Raw genomic sequence first — 21,275 nt, 5'->3', positions numbered from 1 at the left:
AGACCTCTGGTCGAAGAAACTTATTGTTAGTAAAGAAAAATAAAGGTTTTTTTTTTTTTTTTTTAACAATATCTGGGCTAGAACTGTGATTCTTTACATGCTTCAGTTTATCATTTTGGGTCAAAAGGATGAAGAATCTACAATGATTTTTTTAATTTTTTCTTCTAGTCTAGTTGACAGGTGTCACCAGCAGCATCTCTCCACACATTCCACTTTTCAATCATTCCTTCTTCTTCCTGATGCTTTGGTGACCAACTTATTTAAATTGTGCTAATTGTGTTTTTTTTACATTTTTAAAAAAAATCTGATTTCAGTGGTATGATCCAGTGACCTCCATCCTGGGCAATGAAGAGTTTTTGGGTAAGATTTCCAGGCCAAACCATACAGCATCTTGTTGCATGCAGAGGGTTTCATGAATTTTTTTAAAATGATTTTATTCATTTTTAAAAGGGGTACAGAAAAGGAAAAAAGGGAAAAGACAGATATGGAAGATTTTACAATTCATCTTGTGTCCTTGCCCAGAAAATCCCGTCTACGTGTCTTGTTTATTATTATTATTATTAATCATCATCATCATCTTCTAGAGATACAGGAGGGTGAAGGGGAGAGGTAGAGCATGGGGAATAGGGAAATGGTAGGTGTGCGATGGTCCCTCAACCCACATCCAGTTTTGTGCCTGGTGGTACTTCATGTAAATCTGCACAACTCATTACTAAGTTTTTGTTCTGAAATGTTGTCTAGCTATAAAAAATGTTTGGTCTGTCTCATAGTTAAAATCGTGGATTCTTTCTGCTGTGGCTTGAGTGAAACCCTAGATTCACTGTCCTTGCAGTCTGACTATCAGCTAGACCGGTTCTCATCTGTATTTTCCGTAGAATGGTCGCCACTTTTGTTGATGCTCTTCTCATTGCGTGCTGTGGATTAAGTTTGTCAATCTTGCCATCGTTGCGTACTCCATCATTCATGATATTTTTAGCCACCGTTTGAGAGATACTTGTAAAAACACCCATTATAGCACTCAATGAGGCTGTAAGGCTCGTGAAAATGGTCCAGCTACTGGGGTATGGAATTTAAACTATACTACTTATAGTGAAATGCGACCAGATTTCAATGGCAGCATTTCTCTGTCCAAATTTATGCTGCACCTTGCTGCAGGAGAAAAACGGGAGGGGGGGGGGGCTCAAAATAATTCATGTAAAGAGAGAACATAACAGTACACTGAGGGCCAAACTAGACATTACAGCAGCCACAGGTCTAACCTGTGGTCACCAATGCTATTTTAGAGTAAAATCTGCCCATTTAAAAATGGCACATGGTGGAACCAGGTGATCTTGTACGTGTCCCATACCTTTTCAAGTGCCCAAATAGCCATGGGGGAGGGTTTTTTGCATGTGGAAAGATGTGGGTGGGGGAAAAGATTGCGTAGGGTTTCTCTACAATACCTTTGATGGCCAAGGCTTGGGCCTGTGACCACTGTATCATTTACAGAAATGTACAAATATATGGATAAAATCCTATCAATTATGCAGAGAAAGTTCAAAAAAGGCAAACAAAATTGTACTATTTGCAAGATAACACAGGTAGAAGAAGAAGAAGAGTTGGTTTTTATACCCCACTTTTCTCTACCTTTTAAGGCGTCTCAAACTGGCTTACAGTCACCTTCCCTTCCCCTCCTCACAACAGGCACCTTGTGAGGTAGGTGGGGCTGAGAGAGTTCTGAGAGAACTGTGACTAGCCCAAGGTCACCCAGAGTGGGGAAACAAATCCAGTTCACCAGATTGGCCCCCGCTGCTCATGTGGAGGAGTGGGGAATCAAACCCGGTTCTCCAGATCAGAGTCCACCGCTCCAAACCACCGCTCTTAACCACTACACCCTTCCATCCTTCCGAGGTTGGTAAAAGGAGCACCCAGTTTGCTGGGGGTAAAGTGTAGATGACTGGGGAAGGCAATGGCAAACCACCCCATAAACATAATCTGCCTAGGAAACGTCGGGATGCGACATCACCTCATGGGTCAGTAATGACCCAGTGCTTGCACGGGGGACTAGCTTTACCTTTTTTTTAGTAAATACTGGGGTTAATTATATAACTGGAAGCTGCAAATGACCTCTCTGTACAGTGATCATCAACCCACAGTGGGTTGGCCTTTGCCTCCCACCTCCTGCCAGAATGCTCCCTGAAATGCTGCTCCTGAGGGACGGGACCCCCATGAACAGAACGAGGGGGAAGATGGAGGTTTGCAAGAGGGAGTGAAAATTGCACCCCTTCTTGGTTGACATTTTCTGCTGGCTCCATCCCAGGAAACTGTTAAGTGGCTGCTATGTAGTTCTTCATTCTCTGAATTCATTCAGCATATGGTTTGATTTGACCTAGAGACCGGAGCACCAGCCTTTTGCCTTATAAGGGCAAAATAGATGGCCAGATATCCTGTGTCTCTTTAGGCAACATTCTAGTCACAGTGCTCAGTTGGGAATCATAGGGGTGAATCCAAAGGAGCCTGTGTGTTCCCAGAGGAATCTCCTGTTCATGGAAGGAGTCATTCCATTCAGAGATGACTCCGTCTGTGGCTGGAAGATTCCTCCATGTGGAAGGGCAGCTTTGGATTTTATATTCTGATATGTTTGCCCTTCAGTCTGTCTCGAGTTACGATTACTAGCTTAGAAAACTGCCTTGTATGGTGTTAATCATTTTGGCATAAGCGAGTACCTTATTTTAGGGAGGCAGAATTTGAAAAACTCTGTCTTGTTGCGGCCTCATCAATATCCCTTTCACTTACTGATAAATAAGGGCTATCAGAGATCAGATGGTAACCGTTAGTCTTTATTCTCCTTTTTCAGAGCCGTTCCTGTCTATGATTCTGGTGGTGACAGAAATGAGTTTCTCGCTTAATGTGCAGGTACAGTAATAATTGACTGTGGGACATAGGTTGAATGCATTTCGCTTTGCTTAACAAGTACAGGGTTGGTTATAACACAGCATGTCCATAGTCCCCTCTCCCCCAGGAGCGGGATTCAGGGGCATTTCAGGCTATCATGGGAGGGGGGAGCCAAGAAAGCCATGCTGAGGGGACAGAGGATCTTGCATCTGGAGAAATGCACGGGATCAAACTGCACAGTAATCGGTTTCTGAGCATACTTTCCTCACGTCTTGTTTAACTTCTCACATGATGCTGTACTTCATTTGTAGAATTCCAGTTTCTTGGATGAAAGCTGGCAGCTTCCGGTAAGAGGTTTTAGTTCTCCTTCGCTTTTAGCGTGATTTATTATATTCTCCCATTATGTCATTTATAGAGGGTGCCAGCATTAAGCATTTTCACACCTGAAGCAAATAGTCAAGTTGGCACCTCTGCTCTGGGCTGGTGTTTTATTTATATTTTTAAAAATAGCTCACAGAGATGAGAGCAGGAAAAATATTGCCTTTTCTGAACTCTGCCTCCCTAAATAAATGCACACCATAATAAATCTGCCGCTCCCCCTCTATACAGAGCAATTTTAAAAACAAACGTTACATTCTTCATTGCGGTCTCCCTTTTCAAAATAAATAAATAAATCACCAAGTCTGACTTGGTGCCAGTGTGGTATACTGATTAGGAGCCGAGGACTCTTTATCTGGTGAACCGGGTTTGTTTCCTCACTCCTACATGTGATGCCAGCTGGGCGACCTTGGGCTAGTCACAGTTCTCTCTGAACTCTCTCAGCCCCGCCTACCTTACATGGTGCATGTTGTGGTGAGAGGAAGGGAAGGAGATTGATTCTTCCTTAAAAAAAAAAAAAGGTAGCGAAAATCAGCATATCAAAACCTGCTCTTCTTCTTTCCAAGAACATCTGGCCATGCCCCACTGATCTGCTTCCAGATCTCTTCCCATTGCCCAGTCTCTCTTCCTGTTCTCAGACAAACACAGAGTTGTATCATTTGAATCCTTGGTGCTTAAATGCTTAGGGCCTGCAGCTTATGCTGGTCTATGTGTGTGTAAAGTGCCGTCAAGTCGCAGCCAACTTATGGCGACCCCTTATGGGGTTTTCATGGCAAGAGACTAACAGAGGTGGTTTGCCAGTGCCTTCCTCTGCACAGCAACCCTGGTATTCCTTGGTGGTCTCCCATCCAAATACTAATCAGGGCTGACCCTGCTTAGCTTCTGAGATCTGACGAGATCAGGCTAGCCTGGGCCATCCAGGTCTATAGAACTGCTTCAAGTTAGGTCTCTGGTTCTAAAGCACTTACGTATCTTGCTGTAAACGTGTTTATATATTTACTTCATTCATATGCTACCTTTCTCCCCAGTGGGGACCCAAAGCAGCTTACATTGCTCTCCTCTCCTCCATTTTATCCTCACAACAACCTAGGGTTGCTACCCTCCAGGTGGCATCTGGAGATCTGCTCTCCAGATGACCAAGATCAGTTCCCCTGGAGAAAATGGCTACTTTGGAGGGTGGACTGGATGGCATTATAACCTGCTGAGGTCCCTCCCCAAACCCCGCCCTCCCTAGGTTCCACCCCCAAATTCTCCAGGTATTTCCCATTCTTTCAGGCCGAATGGGGATTTGAACCTTGGTCTCTGAGATCTTAGTCTGACACTCTAACCACTACGCCACACTTGTGGTTTCTTTCTGGCATGTTAGTTATTTATTTCATTTATCATCCACCTTTCTCATTCAGACCGAAGGCGAATTACAGTTATAAAGCAATGCAGTGAAGACAGACTGGTATAATACATAGAATAAACAGTGCAGTAAGGCTGGGTGTCGTCATTTAGGCAACAAGCAATGCAAAAAAACCAAATTACACCATCAGAGAAGAATGAAAGAAAAACAATATAATATAGCCAATAAACAGTGTGAAGTAGGAGAGGCAAAGCCCTGTGATGCGTGACCTGAAGTACTCCCACATGGCTGTGGGCTGTGGGGAGGGGCTGTGGCTCAGGGATAGAGCATCTGCTTGGCATGCAGAAGGTCCCAGGTTCAATCCCCAGTATCTCCAGTTAAAGGGACCAGGCAAGTAGGTGATGTGAAAGACCTCTACCTGAGACCCTGGAGAGCCGCTGCCAGTCAGAGTAGATTTTACTGATTTTGATGGACCAAGGGTCTGATTCAGTAGAAGGCAGCTTCATGTGTTCATGTGTTCCTGGCTCTGGTTGGCCCCATGTGGACCTTGGCTCACTGCTGGGTGTCATATGCTGCACTTGGTCCAGTCAGGGCAACACTGCTGCTGTTGGGCTGATCATGTGGGCTGTGAGCACGTCTGAGCTTTGATCATTTGCTCCACACGTTAGGAGTCATTTAACCAAGCCATGATGCTATCTAGGACAGGAGTGTCAAACTCAATTGTTACAAGGGCCAGATATGACATAAATGTTACTTGGTCGGGCCAGGCCATGCCTCGCCAGCCCAGATCGAGAGTGAGGGGGTGACTGCATTGGATGGCTCGCGGGCCGGATAAGAGCTCTCAAGGGGACAGATCCGGCCCGCAGGCCTTATGTTTGACATCCTTGACCTAGGATGATGCTATGTGGGCCTTTCCTCAGAGTCTTAAGGCTCTCAAGGCAACCCATATGACAACATGGTTTCCTCCTGCTAGTGGCCCCGCAGTCCCTTCGTGGTAGATAAATGGAGAATGTTAGACTTTAGGACCCTTCTCAGCCTTCCTTACCGAAGATGAAGTAAATGCCATAATAATGGAAGCAAAATACCCCATCTTTGCCAAGGCTCTGCATGGTGAAGGAGGATTTCTTCAAGCTTGCTGGACCCCACATTGATGAATACTGCTTTCCAGGTGTGCCTGACCTATGAAACAGTCCCCTGCAAAGAACTAGGAATGGTGCTCAGGTAAGAGACCTGCTACTCTCCTACCTTGCTTTGTTGTCCTTCTGTCTAAAGTCCAGCCTCTTTAAAAAGATACCTTTGTGGGTTTTAGGGTTAGCTAAAAAGCCTGGAGCAATATGTCTTCCTCCTTTAATAGGGGCTTAATGTATAGAAGTGGGCAGTGGTGTGAAGCAGCTGCCTCCTACTCATCTACTTCAGAACAACCCTGGCAATGTTCTGATTCCATCCAGTAGCGGCTCATCTCCATGGATATTAGTCATGCTGCATACCTATTCTCTCTAGTATCAGAGGAGCATGCCTATTATTTTGGGTGCGGTGGAACACAGGCAGGATGGTGCTGCTGCAGTTGTCTTGTTTGTGGGCTTCCTAGAGACACCTGGTTGGCCACTGTGTGAACAGACTGCTGGACTTGATGGGCCTTGGTCTGATCCAGCAGGGCCTTTCTTATGTTCTTATCACCCTCTCGGCAGCAGCCATGACAACACCGTCCTTCGACAAAGTGGCCACAAATGCTGGTGGCCCTCAGCTTGGCAATCCACCAGCGCCTGTGTCCTCTTCACCAGCTTTTGCAATAAGCTTGGCCCCAGCCAACTCTATATTCCTTAGTCCTGTATATCAGATTATCAGGAGCTGGATGGGACTTGAGCCAGCATGGTGTAGTGGTTAAAAGCGGTGGTTTGGAGCGGCGGACGCTAATCTGGTGAACCGGGTTGGTTTCCCCACTCCTCCACATGAAGCCAGCTGGGTGACCTTGGGCTAGTCGCAGCTCTCTTAGAACTCTCTCAGCCCCACCTACTACCTCATAGGGTGTCTGTTGTGGGGAGGGGAAGGGAAGGTGATTGTAAGCTGGTTTGATTCTTCCATAAGTGGTAGAGAAAGTCAGCATACAATAACCAACTTTTCTTCTTCTTGAGGAAACTGAGACATGTAGTTAGGCCTTCAGTGGACACTAGAACTGGAATCTTCCCAGGCTAGTACTATAGTTAAAAGCTCTCGGTGATTGTTTCATTTTTCTTTCATCTTCCCTCCTAACATGCTTCAAGTTAGCAAGGCCACCTTTCTCATCCAAGCATGGAATGCGAGATGAGGCCTTTTTAACATGCTGACCAGCTTGGATTAATGAGCTATGTGAGGAGCTCACTTGCTCTTCTCTCATGGGAAAGGACCAGTCTTGAACCACCTTCCCGGTATTTTGAACAAAAATCTTAGATCTGTTTACTGATATATTTTGCCCCAAATGTCCTTCCTTTGCTGAAGAATATGGTACCTTGTTCCCCAGGGAGAGCTATTGTGTTGTTGTTTTTCATCTCAGATACTTGGATGGGCGGATTTTCATCGTAGACCTTCTTCCACAGAGCCAGGCGGAGGTGGATGAGGTTGTGCTGGTCGGAGATGTCATTGATGAGATAAATGGGTTTTCACTGAGGAATGCTTACAATGGACAGGTGTGGAAGGGAGCCCGGTGTGGTCTCAGGGGTCTGAGTCTGGTATGTCACTCCTTTGAGATCCTGAGCAGGAGCAGGAGAGATGACTGGGCAGTGTTGCTATGGGAACTGTGCAGAACAAAAGCTGTGGTGTTTGGCCTGAAGAACATGATGAAGAATCAAGGGCACAGCAGAGAGATAGAAAGACCAAGGAAAGAAAGACTATAGAAAGAAAGACTATTTAAGATATGTTCTTAAATAGTTTTAATTTTTAAAAATCTGTGTGGGTTTGAGTAGAATTACACTTTTCATTTTAGAATGTCAAATAATTAAGTTGACAGTATCATGACCAACGGCGAATGTGACAGTCTAACAATGATAAGATTCAGATATTGTGGAGGAGGGGCATAAGAACATAAGAAAGGCCATGCTGGATCAGACCAAGGCCCATCAGGTCCAGTAGTCTGTTTGCACAGTGGCCAACCAGGTGCCTCTAGGAAGCCCACAAACAAGACAGCTGCAGCAGCACCATCCTGCCTGTGTTTCAAAGCACCTAATATAATAGGCATGCTCCTCTGATCCTGGAGAGAATAGGTATGCATTATCACTAGTATCCATTTTGACTAGTAGCCATGAATACCCCCCTCCTCCATGAATATGTCCACTCCCCTCTTAAAGCCTTCCAAGTTGGCAGCCATCACCACATCCTGGGGCAGGTGGGGATATCATAAGAAAATCCCCTTCCAAAATATGACTCCCAGAGATGTTTGCTGGCAGGGGAGGAAATGAGGCCAAATCTGCTAGCTGGCTAATAACAGCAGGTATAACAACTAGTTGACTTTGTTTTCCTCCTGCTCTACAGGTATTTAAGGTATGGGCATGCCCAGAAGTGTGAGCCAAAAGGCCAGTCTGAGGGTCACAGCCTCAAGCAGGCAGGAAGATCAGTTGGGCTGGGCGGGGCCTAAGGGACTGATTTGCTCTGTTCTCAGAAACCTCCCCTCCCCTTTCTCTTGTTTATTTCTCTTGTGTTTTCTTGCTTGCATTGTAAGCCTCTTTGTGTCCCCACTGGGGAGACAAGTGGGATAAAAATAATTAAACTGCCTCATTGAGAGAAGAGTTAACATGAGGAAGGAGCTGAAGGAGGGCATAATCAGATATCTGGGCTCATTTTTGTGTTTACATTATCAAGGCTGGAAAATATAGCAGATTTAAATGCACATGATTCTTCTTCTGGGAGAAAAATAGGGAATATGTTCCTTGACATAGGGGTGTATAAATTCATCTGCACACTTCACAGAGCAGAAAAACAGAGTTGCCCTTACCTGTAACTGTTGTTCATCAAGTGGTCTTCTGTGCAGTGGGGACTGCGCATGCGCAGGCCAGCCACGGAGAAGATTCTAAAGCTTCTAGAAATATTGGCTCTGCCAAACGCTCCCCCTCCCCTCCATCTCGCACCGCCTTTTCCCACCCAAATGGTTGTGTGACTGAGGGGGAGGGAGTGCTCTTCCCTCAATCATCCTTCTGCCGCCGCAGAGAAAGGATGTACACTGACCCCCCCCCCAATATTGTTTCTAGGGTCACCAGGTCCTCAGGAACAGCATAAGGGGGCAAAGTGGTGGGGAATCAGTAGAAATCACTGCCCCTCTTCCAAAAGTGGGAACGCTGTTCTGTCAGAGGAACTGGGTGGCTAGGTACAGCCCAGTGACTGTGAACCGTATAAAGCAACAAGATCAACTTCCTGAGTAACTAAATGCTGTTTGCCTTTTCTTCGTTGGATCTGTATGCTCGGACCCCAGAGATAACATAATGAACTTGACTCACAACAGAACTCGACTACTTCGAATGCTTCACTTTTATCATAAAAACCAACACCAAGCAGAAGTTAGATCAGGGAGCCAGTAGGTGTGGCTGGCTGAGAGTGCTGCAGGAGCACGTGAGGAGCTTTGGATCCGATATACACTTTTTAAATAATAATCATTCCTTGCTAGTGTTTAAACAGATTATGCTGGTAAAGGACATTCCATTTTTTTATTCATAGATAACTCTGGGGAATTGCACCTGGCAATACCTAACAGCTGGGAGTATCTCCAGAGAGTAAAAATGGAACATCCTCAATTTTACAGGGCTTCTTGATGGCACACACCAACATTATGTTTGGATTGGCCTTACAACGGGTCTGATGAGGGACGCGAGACCTTCCTTGCCAGCAGACAAAATCTTTCTATTTCCCTTCAGGCTGGAACTGTGCTCCAGAAGCTAAAGGGCAAGCCACTGAGCTTCCACCTAATTCGGTGGAAATGGCACGATGGAGGAATGTACAAGCCGCTGCTGCCCTTCCTGAAAGTTCTCAGGGAGAAAATCCCCAACTTCCAATTCCAGCATGAACACAGACACAAAGAAGAGAACAAGAGCCGGTGCCTGCAGGGGGGCAGGTAGGTGGCTCAGAGCTGTAGCAGAATGACTGCAAAGTTTCAGTGTTTTGGCATCAGTGGGCTAGTTGAAGTGTAGCTGGAGCTGTGTCTTGTAACTGAGCTGGGGACTTGCTGGTTCTCGGGCTGTTTTCTTCCAGACTTGAACCTGCAGCTGGTCAGTTGAATGCAGGGCTCATGAGACAAAACTTCCCACACAAAAACCATATCACCATAACGTGCCTTCTTTTAATGTCCTTGGGGAGATTAAAACAAAGTCCTACACTGAACTAGGGGAAGAACTGGGAAAGTATACATTGGTCGTTTATGCATGGGAGTTGCTCGCTGGACCCACACTTTCCTGTTGGGAGTCTATGCACCAGCAGTCTCCAAGCTCAAATCAGGAAGTATTTGAATCCCCGCCCCTTGAAATGCTGCTTTGTAATTGGCTGTAGTGAGAGAAAAGTTCCCTCCCCACCCCAAACCCAATTGCCGCATAAAAAAGCATTTTAAGAACAAAAAACAAAAAACTGAGCAATCTGAAAAGAAGGGGGGGGGGATCTGAGCCTCGATTTTAAAAAGCCTTCTACTCAGAAAGAGCTTCCAGGAAGTAGGAAATATTTGAATCCATAAGGATTGGGCTGTTAGTATTTTACTTCCCCCAACCCATGGCTTGAATACGTGCATCTTTACATGATTACGTTTTTCCATAATGGATTGAATCTACTAACTCCCACATGTGAAGAGTCTTTTTCTAATAGGAGTCTACCTCCAATGGAGGAAAACCTCTTCCTTCAGAGGAAGGAAGACTTGCTATTTGGCAGAAGAGTTATTGAATCCAACCCATTACATCTAGAAGCGTGGACCCCACCTTTTTCTGAACACCTTCATCTATATTACAGAAGGGCAGCAGTCCTTTAAATGTACAGGCACCAGTAAGAAATAATGCGCTGTGCCCATTTATGCTTTACTAGGAGTATCTGTGCCAGTGAAGCACCTAGTGGCCAACAGATTGGTTTCTAATACTGTAACTGATCAGAACCGTCCAGAAAAGGTCTTATGTGGAAGCAAATTGCTCTCATGTGCAGCCAGTGCCAATGTTGCACCTTGACGTGTTCACAAATTTCCTGGCCTAATTATTGTGAAAGAGCCCCGTGGTGCAGAGTGGTATGCTGCAGTACTGCAGTCCAAACTCTGCTCACAACCTGAGTTCGGTCCCAACGGAAGTTGGTTTCTGGTAGCCGGCCCAAGGTTGACTCAGCCTTCCATCCTTCCAAGGCCGGTAAAATGAGGACCCAGCTTGCTGGGGGTAAAGGGAAAATGACTGGGGAAGGCACTGGCAAACCACCCCGCAAACCAAAGTCTGCCTAGTAAACTTCGGGATGTGACGCCACCCCATGGGTCAGGAATGACCCGGTGCTTGCACAGGGGACCTTTACCTTTTAATTATCGTTACTGTTTTCTTTGTCAGGTTGCTGTACAATCTGCGGTACTTGGGCGAAGTCAGCGTAGGAAAGGTAAGGCGATAAGTCTGAAGGGAAGGTCCTTTATCTTCTGATTGTTGTTTATCTGTTGTTACATCTTTCTGATTTTTCTTTTAGCACGGGGGCAAAGAAGTATTAGACAAAGGCATCTCGGTGGTTTTAGAGAAATGTTTTCCGCTGCAGGTAAGTTTTTGGTGATGACTCTTCAGTATTTGGGGACTGGAGTATGGTCACAGCTAAAGTGACCAGATGTATCCCCCTGTTTATTTCCACAGTTTGGTTTAATCTTCATTGGTGGTGGAAAGTGTGGTCAAACCTCAGCTGCTTTATAGCAACCCTATAGGGTTTTCAAGGCAAGGGACTAATAGAGGTGGTTTGCCATTCCCTGCCTTTATGTAGCGACCCTGGACTTCCTCGGTGGTCTCCCAAATACTATAACCGGGGCTGACCCTGCTTAGCTTCCAAGATCTGATGAGATTGGGCTAGCCAGGGCCATCCAGAGCAGGGCTTAATCTTCATTACTGCCTTTTTAAGTTTAAGATGGCAGAGTAAAGTTTGACCATTGTTAACCAATTCCTTGTTACTAATTGGTAGTGCAAACAGGAATCTGTGCCATGGGCCTGGTTGAGACAGGAAACCACCCTGGATGTTGGTAATTGATTGGTCTTCCACGGTGAATATAGATGTGCCGCCACGGTGAAGCTGGAAGAATGTAAAATTGCCTGACAATCAAAAGTCCTCAGATCAGTCCCCGTATGAATGCCTGTTGGGGCACTTACAGAGAAGACTCTTGGCTTCCTCCAGTGAATAGCACAAGAGGGTAGACTATTCTGTATCCACATAGTGAAGAATCTAGCTGAAACTGGAGAGGGAAGGACAAGTGTGGTCAAGAAAATGTATCTTAAGTAACTTCTCTGAGGTAACTGTGAAGCAGTATTCTTTACGTAAGGGGAAGAGAGCAAGACCGGAGGAACTGGAAGGTGTAGCTTTGACAAACACTGATAATTAAAGCGAGTTATGAACCTGAAGAACTAGAAAATAATGCACCCTGAATGTCTGGGCTGAATTTGTGCAATCCAATGGGGAATGTTCTGGTGTTTCTCTCAGAGGAAGAACACTCTAGAGCCGTGTTGGTGAACCTATGGCACGGGTGCCACTTCCGGCACGCGTAGCCCTTTCTGCCGGCACTCACGGTTCCTCCAATCCGCTGGCCTTTCCGGCTCTGCCCCACCCCGGTTGGGGGAGGCTGTAGCCCAGGGGTGGGGAACCTCCGACATCATTGGCGGTGGCCCCCGGACTCTCCCACAGAAGCTGCCGCCATTGCTGCCGCTGGAGCGTGCGCGGCCAGCCAGGCGGGTGGGAGAGCGGGGAACAGAAGCCGAGCGCCCACACTCGGCATGGCTGGCGGCTTCTCCGGCGCCCTCTGGGCCTGTGCGGGCGGAGGGGCATGGCTGGTCGGTGGGTGCGAAGGAGGCGCCCTCTGCCCCACCCTGCTCGCCTCTCACAAGCCTGCCGCCGCGCCCCACCGAGTGGCAAATCCAAGGCAAAACCTCCCATGCATAAATGGCCTCTTTCTTTTTCTGTCTCCCTCTGTCCTTTTCTTTCTCTCCCTTGCTCCATTTCTTTCTCCCTTTCTCTCTCTTTTTCTTTCTTTCTTTCTCTCCCTCCCTTCCTTCCCTTTCCCCCTCCCTTCCCTTCTTTCCTTCCTTCCTTCTTTCCCTCCAGCGGCTTCTCCAGCACCCTCTGGGTCTGTGCGGGCGGAGGGGCGTGCAGTCCTATTCCACCTTTGAAGTGCCCACAAGCTATCCTCCAAACACCTTTCCATTTGTCTTGATATGCAGAGAGAAAACACTAAGGAACTAGTTGCCAATCTCCAGGTACTAGCTGGAGATCTGCTATTACAGGTGATCTCCAACCAATAGAGATCAGTTCCCCTGGAAAAAATTGCCACTTTGGCAATTGGACTCTATGGCACTGAAGTCCTTCCCCAAACCCTGCCCTCCTCAGGCGCCACCCCAAAAACCTCCCACTCATGGCGAAGAGGAACTTGGCAACCCTAGCCTCTCCCTCTGGGCCCCCTCTGGGGGTGGTATTCAGGTTAAATTGCCGCATTGGCACTCGGCAATAAATAAGTGGGTTTTTGGTTGCAGTTTGGGCACTCGGTCTCTAAAAGGTTCGCCATCACTGCTCTAGAGCCTTCTGCAAGGTGGCAGAGTTGAGGAGTTAACATTGTCCGCAGTAATGAGTCATAACAAACTGGTTTTACTGAGACAGTAGTAGTAAGAAAGCATTCTCTCCCCCACCCTCACGATCTTGCATTTCAGGATCTTTCTCCTGGATACACAAACTAAGTACACCCATCATGCCCTTAGCAACATCAGCAGAAAAGGGGATAATTAAAAAACAAAATTAAGAAAAAAGCCTCTTCCCCCTAAAATCACAAATTGATACGGTGTGCTTGTTCCTCCTGCCAGGACCTACTATGATCCAAGCGTTTGCAAGTTCATGGCTTGAAACTCAATTTCCAGGCACATGTAGGTTTGCCAATTTCCAGATGGTGGCTGGAGATCTCCTGCTATTACAACTGATCTCCAGGTGACAGAGATCAGTTCCCCTGGAGAAAATGGTCACTTTGCAAGATGGACTCTATGGTATTATACCCCACTGAGGTCTCTCCCCTCCCCAAACCCTGCCCTCCTCGCGCTCCACCTTCCAGAATCTCCAGGTATTTCCCAACCTGGAGCCGGCAACTCTAGGCATATGGGACCCATTTTGGATCGGGACCACAATGTGGAAGAAGTGTTCGGTCTTTTCCCTTGCGCTGTTTTCCTGACCTGAAACATGCCCAAGGATATGCTATTTGCCCTCTTAGGGCTCCCCATGTACTAATGAAATACATCAAAGTTTCCTCAGTGGGGCAAATCATGCTTCCTCTGGGCTATTTCGGGTCAGGAAAATGGCACAGTGGAGGGGAGGGGGGCACAAGCACCCTCTTCCTGTGCACTGCAGTCGTGATATGAATCAGCCCACCCCCACCCCACCCTAAGGAATTTAGTTCCCCTGCACAGACCTCCAGGGGCATATCAGATGGCACAAGGTACCCAGGAAAAATGCAACTTGTATTTATGCCCTCAGTTTTAGGTGCCACCCTGCCCCTCCACAGCCCTGTTAGCTCTTTTCCTGCCCCTCGTATTGTGGTTTATTGTCAAGCGTTGACGTTATAGGATTGGCATCAGGGTCTCAAATCCAGTCATTTACACCAGCTTCAGCCTTCTTTCGTAGAGTGGTCCCACATCCCGTTTTGACGTCACTGCTGCAGGATATCTTTTTGGCATTCAGCTGCAAGTGGGATTGCAGAACCATGCTCACAGGCAAAGGTTCTGTGACATGTCTACTCAGAAGCAAATCCGCTTTAGCAAAGCTTCTGCTTTTGCCTGCCATTGTCATCTGCTCTTCTGTTTTCAGCCAAAAGTGCTTCCTAATTTCTCAAGGCTGACAAGTTCTCATGTAACGCTCCTGAAAGTAAATAATCAATTCGCTCTTGTTCTTTGAGGTGGTGGTGAAATGCCACTTTTCATTTTGTAGCAGGCCAAAGGCACTACTTATTTTTTTTAAGTTATATTATTTGTTACTGTAATAGTGGGATTACAAAATAAGTATTTTTTAAAATGGCGGTGTCTGACTAAAAAAGTGTAGAACTGTACTTAACTTCCTGAGAAAAAGCACTGATAATTTGCAATAGATTTGTGTTTGCCGTCAGAGAACCATTTGGTTGTAGGAGAGAACAGGAAGGTGTTTTCCACACGGACGAGGAGCTTGTGCTGTTTCCTTGTTGCTGTTGTGGCTGCCAGTATAGCCAAGCAGCAGCAGCAGCAATGGGGCTTCCACCTGGCAGGTTTCCCTGTAATTTCCCTGCCCTAGTCCCCCAGTGGCAGCCAATCCCCATCCCCATGGCTTTGTCATTTCCTTTAATTGGCAATTGATCACTATATCGATCACTATATTGTTACTACATTATAACCATGTGTATCAGGTTCTCTGAATTCTCAACTTTCCTTTTATAAAAAAATAAGTATCTAGTCTCTTTCATTCCAGAGCTATGCCTTTCTCCTTATATCTTTGCATTGAAAAGGGCTAGAGACTTTTTGCTAGGAATTCAGAGAACTTAATACACTGATTATTATAACAATATGGCAATGTTAATTGCTGAATTAAAAAAAAGCCCCCGCCCCCCTTAGTGGTGGGTGGAAATGGCTGCTGTGGGTCAGGAGCAGGGAAAAATGGCTGCTGTGTGGACTGTAGTGGGGAAATCCACGTGGCAGTCATGCAGGCTTTGCTGCAGGCTTTAATTGGGGAAACCCTGGGAGGTATATGAATGCATCACGGTGCTGTGGGGAAGCAGGAAAACCACCCACTTCCCAACTGCATCAAACCCAGGGCAAATAAGGTGTGTAGAAACCGCTGAAAGAAGGAAGTAAGCTGAAAAGAGAAGCAACTTTAAAGGGACCGTGGCCCTGGGAAGTCTCAATGCGGTTTTGATTGTTCACACAAAGCATTCTAGTTCTAAACACTGTGTTTTTTTAGTTTTTCAAAAATCTAAAAAAAAAAAATCAGGTCTGAAAAAAAGCCCAAGAAAAAATAAATAATGGGATGCAGTTGGTTGACTACTGTATCATCTGAAATGGTAAAAAAAAAAGCTGACTGGATGAATTTGAGGTGACTCCGGCCTAAACTGCTAATATGGAACCAAGAATCGGCCAGAACTTGGTTGGGATGGTATGCACATTGGTGAAATGTTACATATGGGGGTGGGGGAGTCCTGCTGTAGTCAGTTATTGGTTATGAAGTTGTTCTCTTGAGAAGGAGACCCGAGTTAATCCACTGCCTAGTTAAATGCATTGGCTTCTCCTTCCTTTACACAATGTTGGCAAGAGAAAGAAGAGTGGAGCCAAACGTACACACACAGACACGCACAAGCCCAGCTCTCACTTGCGCTTGCCGAGCCGCCAATCCTTTTGGCTGTACGAATCCCGACCTCAAATGTATGCCATCGCTGCAGAAAATCATTACACCATAAAATGCTTGGTGATGGTTCATAGTTGCCCGTGTTGGGATGCTGCAGAATTGCTGATGAATAAATCAAGACTGAATTCATTAAGCAGACACAGGACAGATGGTTCTGTTTCCCCCCACCCCATGTGTGGGTTGATGAAGCTGTCAAAAAGGGTGGGGGGGCATTTAGGCAAAGAATTGCCTCAGCTGTGTTTACAGTGACTCTTAAACAGCTTGCAACTGATGTTTGCATTCTATTACTTTCGTGTGTCTTGGCATTTAAGTAGGGTCAGAGTGTGGATTTTGACTCTGCTGCCACCTCCGTGAAAACATACACCTCTCCAGTCTGTACAGTCTGGCTGCTGCTTCTTTCCATTCTGTCTGTCTGGCCAACAACCCACCAAGTGGGAATTTCTCAGACTTTCCCAAATGCCTGTCTTGGCCAGCAAATAGGCGATTGAGACGGTTCAGAACTGTTGTAGCGCTGGTACTTTGTCAACATCCAGCCGCGTTCCCTAGCATATTCAGTGCACAGCATCAGCACAACGAAGTAAACTACAGCTTGCCACCCCTGTCTCTGTAAAAGCCATCCTCTTCAGAGGGAACATCACAGAAAACGGTCGCCAGGCGCAGAATTGGCTGGGGGGAAGCACCCGCGTAGCATCCTATGAAGGCTTCTCTGCCACCAGCAAGCTCGCTGCATCTGCACGGCTCAAAGTACCTGATGCGTATCCTGTGATGCGATTACTCCCGACAAGCGACACAGGCTTGTCTCACTCGCTGAAACCAAGATGGTGGTGTCACTGCACGTGCAGAAGCCGCAACAAGTACCGGAGCTGTGTACAGCTGCAAGGGGTACAGCCCGTGTAAAACACTGGTTGAGGCAGTCACAGTCACACATCCTTTGCTTTGCTCACCACAACCCCCCCACAAGGTATACTAGATTTCCATTGCAAAATACTCAGCGTCACCTCCAGAAACTTGCTTCGAGCCAGAAGGCAGACCGGAGGAGCAGCGACGGAGATCACTCTCCCGCGGAAAGGAACAGAGCGGCCTTCTGTCGTTGTTGCCACCTAGGTATCTGTTACCCAGATGGGCAGCCAACGTGCCAGTGCTCCTTTTCAGCAATCGCTGTGGCTGCCATAGCTGTGCCTGTCTGTCGCCGTTATTAGAGCAACACAATGGCTGGGGATGTGCTGTTAGGTGGGAACGATCAAAACCCGCACCAGATGCACCCCATTCTTTAACATGGTTATTACAACTCATCTGAAGGGTGATTAACTGGTATCCTTGGCGCTGGCAAGGGTTCACATGAAACACATAAAGCTGCCTTATACTGAATCAGACCCTTGGTCCATCAAAGTCAGTATTGTCTACTCAGGCTGGCAGCGGCTCTCCAGGGTCTCAGGCAGAGGTCTTTCACATCACCTATTTGCCTAGTCCCTTTAACTGGAGACACTGGGGATTGAACCTGGGACCTTCTGCATGCCAAGCAGAGGCTCTGCCACTGAGTCACGGCCCCTCATGTGCAGCTGTGGTGAGTCCTAGCTTAGTTTCCCGGAGGCCTATTTTTACTCGGTCCAGGTGAGTACTGAATTGCAGGGCTGCAGTAATGTATTGAATGTGGCCTTGGTTTAAAAGCAGCAGGCAAAGGTAAGCATAAAATCATAAAGCACTTTCTGGAGCGAAACCAGCACCATTTGACTACATATGAAATCGTACTTTATTACATTCCAAAAGGATTTGTGCTATTAGAAAGTGTATGTCAGCATTAGTAAAAACGTCAGGGTCAATTTACACCATTTCTGAGGTGAAATAACTGACAAAATAATGTAGTTTGCAAGCTTAAGTCTATGATTGGAACGAGGCTACCATAGGATTGCCAGCTCCGGGTTGGGAAATACCTGGAGATTTTAGGGGTGGAGTCTGAGGAAGGTGGGGTTTGGGGAGGGACTTCAATGGGGTATAATGTCATAGAGTTCACCTTCCAAAGCAACCATCTTCTGTAGGTGAACTGATTTCTGTTGTCTGGAGATCAGTTGTAAAAGTGGGAGATCGCCGCCTGGAAGTTGGCAACCCTAGGCTAGCGCCATGATTTCTATCCCTAGTCTGAAGGAAGCAGAATCATAAACGGGGGGGGGGGGGAGGGAATGCATCAATAAAACATCGCTGTGAATGTTGTCATGTGCATTTTCCCATTTCCCAACTAATACAGCTGAGTAATTTTAATATTATTTTTCCAGGAGGTTTTATTTGATGTGAAAGAAACAGAAATCGTTGTACAACAGAACATTCCTTCAAAGGTGAGAATGTTTTGGCTTGGATCCTCAGGCGGAAGGAGTTTTGCCAGTAGGCTGCAACTTTCTTGCTTCCCCTGTCCCCCTGCAGCCTAAAATGTCCCCAGGAAAAGCATTGGGGGGGGGGATTTGGGACTGCAGTGAGGCTACAAAGTCATGCTCTGCAGGTGGAAATCCATCCACAGAAATGTTCAGCTGGACGGATGCAAGCCTTTATGCTTACTAGTTGAAAGGTGTCACGATTGCATTTAAATTCCCTACAACTTTCTCCAAAGCATTTGTTACTATGTATTTAGCTAATATACACTGGCCGATATACTTGTAACATTGATCCTCTGCCTTTCTCTCCAGTGGGGACCCAAAGTCGTTCTCATTTACCTCTCTTCCAGTTTACATTCACACCAACCCTGTGAGGTAGGTTAGGATGAGTTCGTGTGACCGGCTGGTCCCAGCAAGCTTCTGTAGCAGAGTGGGGATTCAAATTGGGATCTCCCATATTCTGATCTAATCGCTACACCCCACTGGCTCCCATCACATCCAGCATCTATGAGGAAATACCAGTTTTTGTGCGGCAGGGGTGATTATTGTAGAGCTGAACTCCTTCAGTAATATCCTAGTACACTAATAATATCCTAGTAATATCCTAGTAATATCCTAGTGCATAGTTAGCAAATAGTTCTGTGACAGTAGCTTATTGAAACACTTTTGTCACCAGCAGGTTCAGTTCCATTATTCTTATACAGACATCTCCTGTGTGGGACGGCGCCTGGACAGCGACAATCTTTTTGCCTTCTGTATTGTGTAAGTTCAAGACACAAACATCACAACAAGCGCTTATTATACGTACACCCACTTTCCAGTGCAGCAATTCACTAAAGATGCATCAAAGCAGTGAGTAGGAGTCGTCTGGTGATTTTTGAAGCAAGGCATTTTAACAAAATGTAGCTATTCTCCCCAGTCTACAAACCCTTTCATTTTTATTCCTGAAATTCTTTATAATTGATTTCTGCAAGATAACTCAAGGTCAGAAGTTATGTATTTGCACAGTTCATGCTGGTTAAATTAGGAATAAATATGTTCAACTCCAGTCATGCCTTGATTCCCAGGGGACTTCTCCTGTGATACTATACAATGGTCAGTGACCTCATATTCTCCCTTTGATGTCCAGTAAAATCCTTTTCACTGCTTTGCAGTGTAACTGACTAGGACCTAGGGAGATGGTGAGCTCTCCCTCACTGGTATTTAAGCAGCAGCTGGACAAACATTTGTCAGGGATGCTCCAGGCTGATCCTGCATTGGGGGGAGGGGTTTGGACTAAATAGCCTGTCTGGCCCCTTCCAACTCTATGATCTTTCCTGGGTGACAGTGCTCATTTTTATTAATTTTTGTCATCTCTAGGAGAGCTCAGTGGTGTTAATCAATTAACCCTTCTCAGAGGGCTAAGATTTAGATGAGACTAAGACACCAAGAACTACAGCTCAACAGTCACATTAAGCGTTGGCTATGGGCGTTATCTGTATTTCATTTTACAGGACTTCATCAGAGTCTCCAGAACACAGAAGCTTTGACTGTCTTGTGTTTCAGTCAAATTCTGAAGAAGAAAGTGAGGAAATTGTGAGAAGAATTGGTAAGGATACTTATGCTTTGGGCATACTGTGGTAAGATATGTCATATATAATCTATTAGTTGGGTAGAAAGCCCAGTCATATTGACCTCTCAGGCTAACACATTAACCTTGTATTTCTCAAGACTTTGAAGAGGGGTTCAATAACAAAACAAAAAAAACAGGAAACTTAGCAAGGAAACAAGATCAAAACAGTGTAGCATCCCAATGTTTCCAAAACTGGGCTTACAGCACTTAAAATAGGGTTGATGTCAATAAAACAATCCATGGCCTTCTCACAGGAGGCAAATGCTGTCATTCTTTAAAAAGCATATTCCCTAGGCAGCCAGCATGTAACTGACCTGTGGGTACAGTAGCGAGCACCGCCAAGTTGAAATGTTAGCAAAAATCATACTTAAAGAGTAATGAGCTTTTGTTTCTTTAGCTGTTGGATTTAAACACACAGAATGGTTTGTGTGATGGAGATGCGATGGCTTTGCTTCTGGCAGTGACCTACCTTTTGGAACCTCACTGGTTTGAAAAAAACAAACCATTTCAGTCAGTGTCACCCTGGCAAACATGCACTTGGGATTAAGATGCTACTCGAAGATGATTAGAACTCTGCACTGAAAGTATTATTTTGATTGTACCTTTTTATTGGAAATCTTGAGTTTTTGCTGCTTTTTTCACATTTACACTATTTTCAAAACTAATTTCGAATAAAATCAAGATGAACCTATGTTGTAGAACGCTTATTTCCGACTGCGTGTGAAGCTTCTGAAAATATGAGCTTTAAACATAATGCATCTTTTAAATTAGTTGTTGAAACAATAAAAACAGCACAGTGAATGACCAAACTCATTTGGAATGTACAGTAGGACGACTGGGTGTATACATGATTTAAAGCCATGTTTCCTAAAAGGAAGGGGTCAGTCTTGGAAGTAAGCGACTGCTTGGCTTTTTATTTCAGTTCGCCATTTTAAATTTCAATTAACTAGATGCTGTCGTGATCCACTAGATTCAGCTTAGAATAGGTTTGACAGTAAAATTATTACTTGGCAGGTTTTCCAGGCTACTCAGCAACCTTTAAAATCTATTTATTCAATGTAAGCCTCAGTACTTGGAAGCTACTGCTATATGGTTAAGTTACACAGTAAGCAAGGGGACAAGTCTAATTAGGTTTGATTAG

General features: G+C 45.7%; 1 protein-coding gene across 1 annotated transcript in view; it reads left to right on the top strand.

The window, feature by feature from the left end:
- Positions 1–17,056, top strand: part of LOC130476434 (uncharacterized) — a 28,077-nt gene extending 11,021 nt beyond the window's left edge. Inside the window, exons 6-14 of the mRNA XM_056848377.1 lie at positions 315–360; positions 2,837–2,895; positions 3,186–3,221; positions 5,769–5,821; positions 7,131–7,263; positions 9,478–9,674; positions 11,122–11,167; positions 11,252–11,317; positions 16,706–17,056. Coding sequence (XP_056704355.1) covers positions 315–360; positions 2,837–2,895; positions 3,186–3,221; positions 5,769–5,821; positions 7,131–7,263; positions 9,478–9,674; positions 11,122–11,167; positions 11,252–11,317; positions 16,706–17,056 — 987 coding nt within the window. The remainder of the gene's footprint in view (positions 1–314; positions 361–2,836; positions 2,896–3,185; positions 3,222–5,768; positions 5,822–7,130; positions 7,264–9,477; positions 9,675–11,121; positions 11,168–11,251; positions 11,318–16,705) is intronic.
- The last annotated feature ends 4,219 nt before the right edge of the window (positions 17,057–21,275 follow it).

This window comes from Euleptes europaea, chromosome 1 (genome assembly GCF_029931775.1).
Source record: "Euleptes europaea isolate rEulEur1 chromosome 1, rEulEur1.hap1, whole genome shotgun sequence".
Taxonomy (NCBI): Eukaryota; Metazoa; Chordata; class Lepidosauria; order Squamata; family Sphaerodactylidae; genus Euleptes; species Euleptes europaea.
The sequence above is the reverse complement of the archived record's forward strand: the minus strand, read 5'-3'. Positions and strand labels throughout refer to the sequence as shown.